Below are 12,838 nucleotides of genomic sequence, written 5' to 3' on the forward strand. Positions count from 1 at the left end.
TTTTTTTCAAAACTTTTATTTAAATGCAATCAGAAATCTACTATTTATTTAATCATTATTTTTTAAAAGTGTTAATAAACTAATTTAATTTAATTCAACAAAAACATAAAAATCATACAAACTAAATGTCAAAATTTCAAAAAAATAACTTTTTTTATAATTGGGTAAAATCAAATGTTAATTCATAACATGTTATTGGAGTTTAAGTCAAAAACAATGTATTTGTTACTGAGCAAAAACAATCTTAATTAATTTGTTATTGAGAAAATGGAGGGATAAAATATAAGAAAAATATTAACTAATGAATTAAAAGTACACCATATAAGCTAATTTAATATTAGGTTTGTAAAATTTTTTCATTTATATCTTATTCAACTTGTCTATTTTTATTCAGTTTGAGCTTACACATTTATACTTAAACTTCAATTGTATGCTATGTATATGTTAAAATACTTGTTATGGTTAGAAAATACCTAATTTCTCGTATGTTGATGTCAAAGTTCGATCCTCCGTGTTACACATAGATTGGTTTAGAGGGATGAAACAAAGGTAAAAGTCATTGCAGACTTGTACCTGAAAAGTGGTGAAAGTTTTGAAATTCACGTGAACCCCATAGTGGTTAGTTCACTTTCGCTTGGAAATGAGAAGAAATGTAATAAAAGTCATGAACTAAGAGGTTGCACCATACCAAGATTATATATTTTCCAAATTTGATCCACTCTATCCCGCATGACAAAAAAAAAAAAAAACATTCATTCCCCTTTAATATCTTACATTTATAGTATTTTTATCTAATGTATCTATTTCATATTTAAGAAAAGTTTCGAAACTTGATTTATTGATTAATGGAATATTAAACAATCTAAAATTTTCTTGAATGATATTAAAGAAAATAATGTTTTTAAAAAATTCATAAAATTTGAAAAACTATTTTTTTAGATGATGTTAAATAAATGTTCAAAAACACATTTACAAAATCTGCATACTTGAATCTATAAAGAAATAATATAATTAATTAAAACACACAACTAAAATCATATGAATACGATTTTGCATTTCTCGACAATTATAATTTGTTTCTTTATTCTTTGTGTGCTTTGTTTATTTATTTTTTGGTTCCCTCGTTGAGTGGGTGTTCATGTATGTTTTTGTTGGTGCTTGTAATAGATATGTTGTTTGGTAATGGGTTATGCTTAAATGCATAACTAGTCATGCTAACATGCATAATTGATTTTGTTAAAAAAATCATCCTATATAAATAAGGAAACTGCACTTTTGATGGTGTAAAATGGACAGTAGTTTTTTTAACCTACAATTTTAATCTAAATGTTTCATCTCTTTTACACTTTTTTTTCATCTCAATCAAACAATTTAACTTTTCACCCTCTTTCATCATTTTTCATTTTGTTTCATTCAACATACTTTGATCTTTTTTCATCATTCTCTACCAAATTCGGGCTTAATTCATCATATAATATTTATATTGGTTTTTTATTAGAATAAATTACATTAATGTTTATTGAGATTTTGTGAAATTACACAAACATCTTATATATTTTTAACTATTTAATAACCTTTATTATGGGAGAATATTAATGTAATATATAAAAGAGTGTTAGTGTAATGTTTTTAAACATAAAAAAAAAATTAATGTATGAATAAAAAAAGTGTTGTACGGTGTAATTTGAAAAAAAACTAAGTGAGTGTAATTTACTTTAAGTTTATAGTTTTTGAATTTACCTTTTGGATAAATAGTCATTTTTGTTCCTCAATATGTAATTCACTGACAAATACATCTCTGAAATATGAAATACAAAATTTAGTCCCTGAAAGTGTAAAAAGTGCGATAAATATATTCGGCGTTAACTTCCGTCCGTCGCTGTTAATAAAATAGTTTACGTGGTATGGAAAAATAAATTTGTCACTAAAATGATTATCAACGTGTATTACCAGCTTATGAACATATTTGTCATAATATTTTTTTGACTTTTCGTCTTCTCACCTCACTGACAAATACATCCTTGAAATATGAAAATATAAAATTTAGTCCCCAAAAGTATAAAAAATATGACAAATATATCCGAACGTTAATAATATATTGTGACTAATTATTATTATTATTATTACTACGTGTTTAGTACTAATGTAATATATTTTTTAAATTTCCTTTTAATATATATATTTTTATTATTTTGATTTATTTGTCAAACCTTAATCTTTGTTATTAAAAACAAACTTTATCTTATATATTATAATTTTATCATATTTCTACTAAATTTTTCACTTTTAATCTTTAAAATTATTTCATATCTCAATTTCAAGTTTTCAACTTAAGTATCCTTATATTTAGATTGAAAATAATATGTCGAGAATTTTGAGTAGTAAAAACACAAGCGATCGTGAGACCAAATTTATTTATTTATTTATTTATTAAAAAAATTAATAAACTATTCTTTTTATAAAAAAAGTCCCACAAAATTTAAACCAGATAAAGTTAATGTGAAATTATAAGTCTTTTTCCTTAATCAATAAAATATATATATACCTCATATATGAAAGAATCCATTGAATAAACCTTATGTGCTTCTACTCGATACAATACTTATGCACAATATGAATGAAATGAAAACAATTACTAATAAATAAAAAACCCAAATAAATTTAAATAAAAAATGCAATAATGTCCAAACTAATACAAAGATTAACTTTAAAAAAAAAACTAATAGAGAGATTTATTCTTTGCCTTTGGGACGTAGAGTTGTATCTTTCGTTGATTTAGAGGCTACAGCAATCTTGCATCCCATTTGACATATTGTGACAGAGTATATAATAAAGATTAATAATTAATTGAAGAAAAAAAAATTAAGAAATAAAAGGCTTTCATTTTTTTAAATGATAACTCAATTTTTTTATTTCATAAAACTAAAGAAATTTATTTTATTTTGAAAAATAAGTAGTTATCTTGATTAATTAAAAAATAATTAACAATTTGATAGATGGATAAATAGATAAATAATCAAAATATAAGAGTTCTAATCTTAAGTTGTATTTACTATTTTTTTAATTTCTTTTTTCCTATCTTCTCTCCTATACAATTTATTATTAACGTCCGCATATATTTGTCGTACTTTTATAGTTTAAAGGATTAAATTTTATATTTTTATCTTTCATGACGCATTTGTGAGCAAAGTGAGAAGACGAAAAATAAAAAAAAATATTACGCATTTGTGTCAGGTAGGTTATTTTTTTAACAGTGACAAACGGAAGTTAGGGACCAGATATATTTATTGTACTTTCAGGAACTAAATTTTATATTTTTATTTTTTAGGATACATTTGTCAACGAATTACACATTAAGGTACAAAAATGGTTATCATAACTAGCGTCCCACACGTTATTAACAATAAGACGAAAAAAAATTTGCTTGATGTTCTTAGATTACATGAGAAATCTTTGTCTAATTCTAATACTAGCTTGGGAAAGTCAAATTAAAATGTGTAGGTATTAGATTTTAAGTTTTCAAAATAAGATTGAATTTATTGGAATTATGCAAATATTATGATAATAGCAAGTAAAAAATTCAAGTGGAGTTTTTGGTTAATACGCTGAGTTGAGATTTTACTTTGTATGATTATTTAATGTGATAATTTATTTGCTAAGAAATTACAATCAAAATATACGTGGATGGGCACTATCATTAAGCAATTGATCGGTGTATTTTTTCTGAAAAACATAAAGATAAATTTTTACATCTAGTATGAATATTGTTAAAAGCATTGCTCTTATAATGGATGTAAATCCATCCTTTTAACAAAATGGCGTGTTATTAGAAGAAAAAAAAAATCGTAATTGTAAAATTATTGTCTATCACTAGTGGTGGCAGACTATCACCAAGAAAATTATGTAACACTTTTTATACTCCTTTTTGCAAATCTAGAAAAACTTATGATCATTTGTGTATTTTATTTTGCAGATGATGGATGATAATTTTGCAATTAGGAAAATATTTTATTAACAAGCAATAACATAGTGACGGTTTTTCTCTTCGGTAGGAGTAGCTATAAAAAGGCATAAAATATGCACTTATAATATAATATGTTTAAACTTAACATTTTCTTTTGCATTTTTATCTGCCATAAAAAAAATTATAATTTTCTTCGCAACCTCTTCTTCTTCCCATGATAAACACCATAACTCAAACACCAATCATATTGAAATTATGTGTAAATTTCTAAAGTGTTTATTAAAATTAAATTATAAATCTAACTTTTTTCAAGTTGAAAATAAAGTTGATTGCTAGATTAAAGGACTCACATAATTGTTTTGAAAACATAGTCTAATTATTAAAATTCTTATTTGTTGAATTAAAGTCTCTAATTTTTGTAACCAAAAAAAAGTCTCAAATTTTAACTCAAATTCTACGATCAACACCCACAGAATCGTACATTAGATAAAAAAGTTGGAAAAGAAAAATAGAAGAAGTAGGAGCTTGTTGAAGCTTTCAGCGAGTTTCATAAGAAGTGTGGCAATAAACGAAGCAATAAGCACCCACAGAGTTGTGACAAAAACGGATGTCCAGCAATCTGTGGTTGAAGAGGTTTCTTTACTGGTTCCACCTAACTCGAACAGGTCATAATTTAAACTCTAAAAAAAAGTAAATTAATGACACATGAAATCACACATGTTACTACGTGAGTTTTATTGGACAATGTAAACTCATTGAAGGTAGTGGTAAACTAGGAATAGGAACATCGGGACATTGGGTGGTTTAATTAATAATAAACAAAAAGTTAAATCCTAAAATCACCAATCAGAAGAATGAAAACCATGTCTAGATGCTCTTTTTTTTTTAACAGAGCCATGTCTTGATGCTTGAGAAAGCTCTAATCTTTTATGTCTTTATTATAAGGTCTAAAGCATTTAGTTTTTTTATAAGATCAAATTTAAATTATTTTTTAATAAAAATTCATAAAAATATATGACGGTGAAAAAATACAATCCATTATTATTTGTTAGTTTTTTTATTCTTGAGAACAAAATATAATTTTATGATAATTTATCTTTCATTAGAATTTGATATTAAATTTTTTAAAAAAATCATTGAAAACACAATCTCAATTAAATAAGAAAATATTTAGGTGATAATGTCATTAAATAAAATAAATTAGTTAATAATAAAAAAGGATCACCGAAAACATTATCTCAACAAACATGTGATTTATTGTAAAGAAAATAAACATGTGATTTTTTCTTATGAGATCAAATGAAGTAATCATTAAGGAAAGAATATACTATGTTTATTAATTTATTGATTGACCAGTAGCTTGTTAATCGCCAATATGCTAACCGAATCAATGATCAATGCAATTTTAAAAACATTGCAGAAATATTTGCTTTTTGACATTTTTTTAATATTATACATGGCTAAAATTTATTAAAATTGTTAATTTTGACAAATTTTAATTCTAAATAATAATAATAATAATAATAATGGCAATAAATCATTAATCAATTCATTAAAAACGTAAAAAAAATATCCCTAATATTTACAGCAGCATTTATCAAATATATCCATCACGTTCATATATATCCGATTAAGTGTATGTTTAATTCTTCGCTACAAAATCACATTAAAGTATTTTTTGTCAAGAGATCAAGACCCTTATTTTTATATTTATTTTATTTTTATCTTTTGAACTTATATTAGAACACACGACCTAATATTTTCACCACAAAACCAAGCATACAGTCAGGGCCAAAATAAAACATACTTGTCTCTGAATTTGGGTGATCAGCATAATTTACTCTACGAACCATTCGTCATTGAAGTTAACGTCACTCTCTTACCAATTGAATTTTATGAGAGCCACACACACACAAAAAAAAGGTAGTACTCTTAGTAGTAGTTACAACGGCCACAAAGTTATTCTAGATGCATCTTAATTGTGAATTGTGAATCGTGGATAGTTGGGACCTGAACAAACATGAATTACAGCCAAGTCTTAAATGCTTGTTTCTTACTCCTGCACAAGGAGAGATGCCTGACCACAATAATAGAATTTCTCCTCAACTTTTTCCTTTTCATTTTTTCTATTAAAAGAAAAAAAAAACTTTAATCCTATGTACAGACTTTAACGATGATTTAGTTTAATTTTTTTGCCACACATAGTAGTATCGCGTGTTTTCATTTCTTTTTTTTTAATGTTTTTTCCAATATTGAGATTGATTAGTGATTTTAATAAGTAGATGATTTTTTTAAAAATTTTCTTTACTATAAAATTTATAGAAGCTATCTAAACTCTCAATATTATTTATTATTTCAACACTAATAAAAAAATTATAAATAGATTAAAAATGAAGATAACATAACTCCAATATAATTAATTTAAAATAGATATATACGAGACAATTGAGCAAATGCGCAATCAATCATATATTTAAATATACATTATGTCAATTATTTACAGTTGACCTGTGAAGATTTTCTTTTTTGAAAGCTCTGGTTTTGACATTAATGTCTTTTTTTCCTCTTTTCTAAAACCTGTTTTAATTAGATAGTTCATTTGAAATTAAGATATTGGGAATAGACATAACCATCATGTCAAAAAAATAATTTAGAAATATAAATATTTTTTCATATTATTTTATAATCCATTTTAAAAATCTCTTTTATTTTGACGGGTGCATAAAATTGATATTTCATTTGTTCACTAGAGTCGACTTAGTAATATATATATATATATATATATATATATATATATATATATCATTTGTACAATATATCAAGTTCAAATCCAACTCTTGTCATTATTATGCATAAATAAAAATCTGATATTTCATTTAGAATCATCATGTATTTTCCCATAATCATTAACATGCTTCGACCAAATAATGTATATTAAGCATCTTATTCGGGTTTCAATTCCCAAATTTGTGTTATAAAAGAATATTTTATTGAGAGAGAGATGAGAGATACCCTTAAATTAATTTCATTATTCTCAGAAATTAGTTTATAATTCTCTACTAGGAAATACTCCAAATTAAAAAAAAAAAGAGAAGAGAAAAACATATCCCAATCAGTTTACCTGCAGATATTGATATTAGAGTAAGTTAAAAAAACATATCATTTAATAATTTTCAGAAATATTTTATAAATATACTATTAAATAAAAAATTCTTACAGAAAAATATGTTTATAACACTTTATATTAATTTCCCTTTCAAAAAAAATTAATGGATTTATAATCATTTAATATTTTATTAAAATTCAACATGCATGGATATTTATACTAACATTATAGTATATATTTAATATATAAAGATAATAATTATTTAATTAAATTTTATTAATTTTCAAATTTGATAATATCTGACGCACATAATTGAAGGAAGTTTTTAACGTCAAATTTTTCTAAAATGATGTTTATTTATTATTTATGTACTGAACTAAACTAAAGTAGTTTTTTAAAAACAATTAATTTTTTTATTGTTAAAAAAGAGAGGCAAAGGAAACGCCCTAAAGCATATTCGGTTTATCCGCATTATTGTAAAGGGTGATAAGGCTGTTTGGACGGTCACACGCAGTTGTATTGTAGAACTGAACAAGGGTTTCTCTTTCTCTTTCTCTGTCTGCTTCTTCACTTTCTCTCGTTTCAATCGAAAAAAATCATGGGCAGAAAATTCTTCGTCGGTGGCAACTGGAAATGCGTATGTTTCAATCACTATCTTCACCATTTACCTTTTTTTTTTTTTGCATGTCCGGTTTTTGTTTTAATCTCGATGAGTGAAATCTCGGTAGTTCTACTCTACATGATCAACTTCGAAAATTGTTCTAATTCACAAGGCTGGGCTCTGAAACTATCGTAAGATTGTATAATCCTTATAACTATAAGATCCAAAGAGTTTAATGTCTGTTTGTGAATCATTTGATGCATGATACTATTTTTTTTCCCGATCTATCACGTACATAGTAATAGTGACACTCTTTGGACTAAGATCCTTATCCTCGTCAGGGATTTGTACAATGGAAACACACTTTGAATATTTTGTGATGATCTTGAAAGTATTTGTGTTTTTGTGAATGCTTTATGTGTAATCTGATGATGACAATTCTTATTGCCTGGTATTTTGTTTTGTTTTTCGTGGATCTGTTTTGGACATATTGTGGAAATAGCTAATTGTTAAATCAACCGGTGTTCTGAAATTCCTAAGTGATTCATCGGCGGAACTGATGCTTTGAATTGATTTTGTTGCAGAATGGGACCACTGAGGAGGTGAAGAAGATTGTTACTACTTTAAATGAAGCTAAAGTCCCTGGAGAAGATGTTGTAGGTGAGCCTTAGCTAGCTTCTGATGGGATTGCCTCTATTTGTGGAAAACATTTTGTACTTATCATACTCTTGCGATGGTCTCTCTGGCTAAGTAAATTTCACTGTTAATATGGATCATTTTTTGGCATTGGAAATTATAATCACAAAACTACTAAGTATTTAAAAGGTTCTAATTCTCTCTTTTTGAATTCAGAAGTACTTTTTTTTTTAAATGTAGCAATGATATGTGACGTAAATTCTTTAGATACCATATATGAGTGTTTCATGTGCTTATACTGTGTGCAATTTGCATTTTGCCTTTGGATTTAAAAAAATTCACTTGTATCATAACCTTTTTTTTTTCTCTAAATAACAAGTTTCTGGCTCCCCTTGAACCTATTGCAATTTCTTTACTGGTATCTCATATATCCGTTGTTGGGTATTTCTCTTCAATTACTTCCTTTGCAAATAAGTTCATCAAATTATTTTTATCACCTCTTGGCAATGACAATGTTTTGACACGTGCTAATAAACCTGTTTGTCTTTTACAGAAGTTGTTGTGAGCCCTCCTTTTGTGTTCCTTCCTTTTGTAAAAAGTTTGCTGCGCCCTGATTTCCATGTCTCGGCCCAAAATTGTTGGGTTCGCAAAGGTGGTGCTTATACTGGAGAGGTTAGGTATGTTACCTGTTTTTTCTTCAATATTTTTCACTTGGTCAAGTGCTCTGCATTTAGTTATTTTTTGGCTAATGACTTAGTTATCTTCATTCGGTTCGGTTGAACCTTGTTATAGGACTGTCTAGTTCCCCGTCCCTGTGTCATCAGTGATATATAAATAGTGAGGCACATTTTCTCAAAGTTTTTACCCATCTTTTAATAGCTTTCCATTTTGTCTTTTGCATTAACAGTGCTGAAATGCTTGTTAATTTGGGAATTCCTTGGGTTATTATTGGTCACTCTGAACGGAGGCAGCTTTTGAATGAATCAAATGAGGTACAAAGTGTTCAATTGGCCTTGCTTTATATTCTCTTGTTAAAAAATTCTACTTTGTGAAGTTGCTTGTAATGGCAAAAACATAACATTTACTAAATATTTTACTGTCTATCAGTTTGTGGGAGATAAAGTTGCCTATGCACTTCAACAAGGTCTGAAAGTTATAGCATGCATTGGGGAAACTCTTGAACAGCGTGAAGCTGGTACAACAACGGCTGTTGTTGCTGAGCAAACAAAAGCAATTGCAGGTAGCTTTTTTTCTCCATATAAACAGGTTTAATTTTGTGCATATTCATTAAGTCGTGTTTTTATCTCTCAGATTTGTTCACAAATGCTGTTAGGAGGTCTTCGCAGTTCTTGTTAAAAAAAACTGTTCTAATTGCTTTAACAGATTATCATCTCATCACTTGCTATTTTGTTAGCAATCTATATTTTCGCTGACCTTAAGTGTATTTGCAGCTAAAATATCAAATTGGGACAATGTCGTTTTGGCCTATGAGCCAGTTTGGGCCATTGGAACAGGAAAGGTTGCAACTCCTGCTCAGGCTCAAGAGGTATGCTTGTCTATATTTTGTTAACAGTACTATTGTTTTGGTGAAAACTTGCTCGCCATTATGGTGATTATATTTTTGAATTTTATTGTTCTCACATATTCGAGATTGTGTAACTTTGTCTGATATCTTTTTGTTCTTTGCTCTTTTGCCCATTTAGACATTTGATACCTCGCATAATAGTGACTTGTAAATTGTGTTCTCTTTGACGATGTTTGTTGGTTGTTTGGCCTAGGTTCATGCTGATTTAAGGAAATGGGTTCATGACAATGTGAGTGCTGAAGTTGCTGCATCTGTAAGAATTATCTATGGAGGTAATCTTGCATCCACTTTACCCTGTATCATTGTATAATGTATCATATGTAGTTTACTTGGGGTTGTATGCCAATGAGTAAACATGGTGAGTTTCTTATCTAATGAAGCATTCATTAACTGCAGGCTCTGTAAATGGAGGAAACTGCAAAGAATTGGCAGCACAGCCCGATGTTGATGGATTTTTGGTTGGTGGTGCATCCCTCAAGGTGATTCCCCCCCCCCCCCCCCCCAATTATTTTGGTTGTGGTTGGTTTTCTTTACTTCTTGCTTTGCATTTAAGCAACTGACTTTTTGTACTTGTCTGTAATTAGGCGGAATTTGTGGACATCATAAACGCTGCTACTGTGAAGAAGAATTGAAATTCGTAGTTAGGAACTGATAATGCTGCCTTTCAAGCTGCTTCGGAAATTGCTGTTTTTGAGTTTTGGTTCTGTGCTTTGTGGCCAATGTATTGAACTCTGTTTAGTACCTGAATAAACATGCTTTCCTTTGATCTCATCCATAGGCGATCAATTGGATTTTGATTAAATTTCTGATTGCAAAAATAGTGTAACTACCATAACATTTGGTGGGTAAATAATGTTGAACTTGACTGTACTTTTAATCGTCACTTTCTTTATTACTGTTTATGCACGCATCATTTAGATATAGAGGCTCTTTGTTAGTGGCCAAAGAAGGTGAAAAAGAAGTGAAATAAACAGTAAAATTTTGTGGGATTTACACCTTTACTTTCTACTTCAATTCAAAATTTTCATCGCTTTTCCTTTTCACTTTATCAAACATACACAACTTTGTGGGTTTGGTTCTCCTTAGGGTTGGGATGTATTTTGTACACTAGAGGTGAAGGATCTAACCCTAGATAGAGGTGTGTATGCTAATCATGTGAACTTCACAACTTTGGTATCGAGCAGTTAAGTTATAAATATTTACAGTTTAGGAGGCTAGTTTAGGCAAAACCCTGCAATGCACTTGTAACAGTGCCGAAGGCAATGCTTGGAATTAACCTGTTGTATGATTTTTATCTTAAAATTCTTAAATTGAGAAAGAAAATAAAGGGGGTTATTAGATATAAATTATTTAGCAACAAGTTAATAGATATAAATGACATCCAATTGTATTATAGTCTCTTAATTTAAAATTTTCCCATTTTAGTCTCTGCATATAATTTCTTAAAATCTCTTTTGGATTCATTTGGATATTGGCAAATCTTTTGGTGTGTATCAAATCTGGAAGGCACTGTGGTGTGCGGTTATTTTTCGTATATGGAAAGAACGAAACAACTGTGTTTTCACTTACCATATAGCTGGGTGGAAAACTCTGGTGCAGGATATCAATTTCTTGGTTTGGTCTTTGGTTTTTCGAGCAACACGGAGGCATGTTTGGCTTCTTTGTAATTGATGTATATGTTTGGTCTGTTATTGAGTCTATTGGAGAGGCTTGGGTGCATGATCAAATGCGGCTAACTACTTTTGCATGGTTATGATTCATGTGTGTTGGGTTGGGACTTAATACATCCAGGTCAGTTTGGTTAGCCTATATTTATAATAGTTCTGTTATTAAGATAGCTTAACCGTGGTGCTGATCGAATGTCTCTGTTAGCTACCTTTTGTAATCACCGTACCCCTGATACCATCATTTACATATTAATACGTATTTTGCTGATTTAAAAAAAAATCTTAAAATCTCAAACACACTAATTAGGATTTTATTTTATTTTTTTTTAAAAAAACATTACGATATATGCAAAATGTTTTTGTTTAGACTATATTCACTAATTAGGCCATATTCATTTTTTAGACCTTTTAAGTAAATTTTGTGAATTTTTAATTTTGATTATACGTGTACAATTGTATGTTAAGATGTGTTTTTCTCTTTTTTTATATGAAGTTATGTGACTTTAGGGAACTTTTAATATTGTTTGCCAATATAGGTTATTCTTTACCTTATTTATGGTGAGGATAAGATTATTACTATCATGGTCATGGGGCCTGTATCGTTTTTCTTTTCATTATACTAGTGTGTTTGGATTTGGATAGAAAAATTTAAGGGAGTAATTCAATTGAAGCGAGAATTTATAATTCTTCACTTTAAATATATTTTAAAAGTATTTGATATTCTAATAATTTTTTTGAAGTGCTTTAATTGCCTATAATTATAGAATTTTAAAATTTCATCTTAAAAAGTAAAAATAAAGAAATCTTTCATGTTCTCTCCCCCCCCCCCCCCCCTTCTTTTTTCTTGTTCTTTCCTCTCATTCAATTTTGTCTCTAGATTTGTATGTTGCCATCATTTTTATCCCTTAAATTTTTTGAAGTTTCATTTTAAGTCCTTGTAATTGTCTAATTGATCTGTTTTTTCTCATTTTGGTCCATAAATTTATATTCTTATTAATAGTACTTAAGTTTCTGCACTAGGTACACAAATGAAAAAAAGCAAATTATTTTCAAAGACTTTTTTTAGTTTTTCATAGTTTCAGAGAGTAAAATAACGAGATACAAATTTAATGATTAAATTGATCATTTACTAAAAAAATGCCCTATGCAAAGTATAAATTTAAAGTTTACGAAATTTAAATTGCTTTATCCAAACAAAATATTTAAAAAATAAAAGAAATTCAGTTAAAAGCAATTCGTATCCTAGGTATTTTAAGATTGTGTGGATAAAGTTTTTGAA

The 12,838-nt window shown here is 28.0% G+C and overlaps 1 protein-coding gene across 1 annotated transcript; it reads left to right on the top strand.

Moving 5' to 3' along the window:
* The first annotated feature begins 7,601 nt into the window (after positions 1-7,601).
* Positions 7,602-10,742, top strand: LOC547761 (triosephosphate isomerase). The gene is given in 9 exon segments (NM_001250543.2): positions 7,602-7,707; positions 8,256-8,331; positions 8,861-8,984; positions 9,215-9,299; positions 9,415-9,547; positions 9,759-9,853; positions 10,086-10,164; positions 10,289-10,371; positions 10,477-10,742. Coding segments are annotated over 9 exon segments (762 nt in total). The 5' UTR covers positions 7,602-7,668; the 3' UTR covers positions 10,525-10,742.
* Positions 10,743-12,838: the final 2,096 nt, after the last annotated feature.

The sequence above is a fragment of the Glycine max genome, chromosome 13, assembly GCF_000004515.6.
Source record: "Glycine max cultivar Williams 82 chromosome 13, Glycine_max_v4.0, whole genome shotgun sequence".
Lineage (NCBI taxonomy): Eukaryota > Viridiplantae > Streptophyta > Magnoliopsida > Fabales > Fabaceae > Glycine > Glycine max.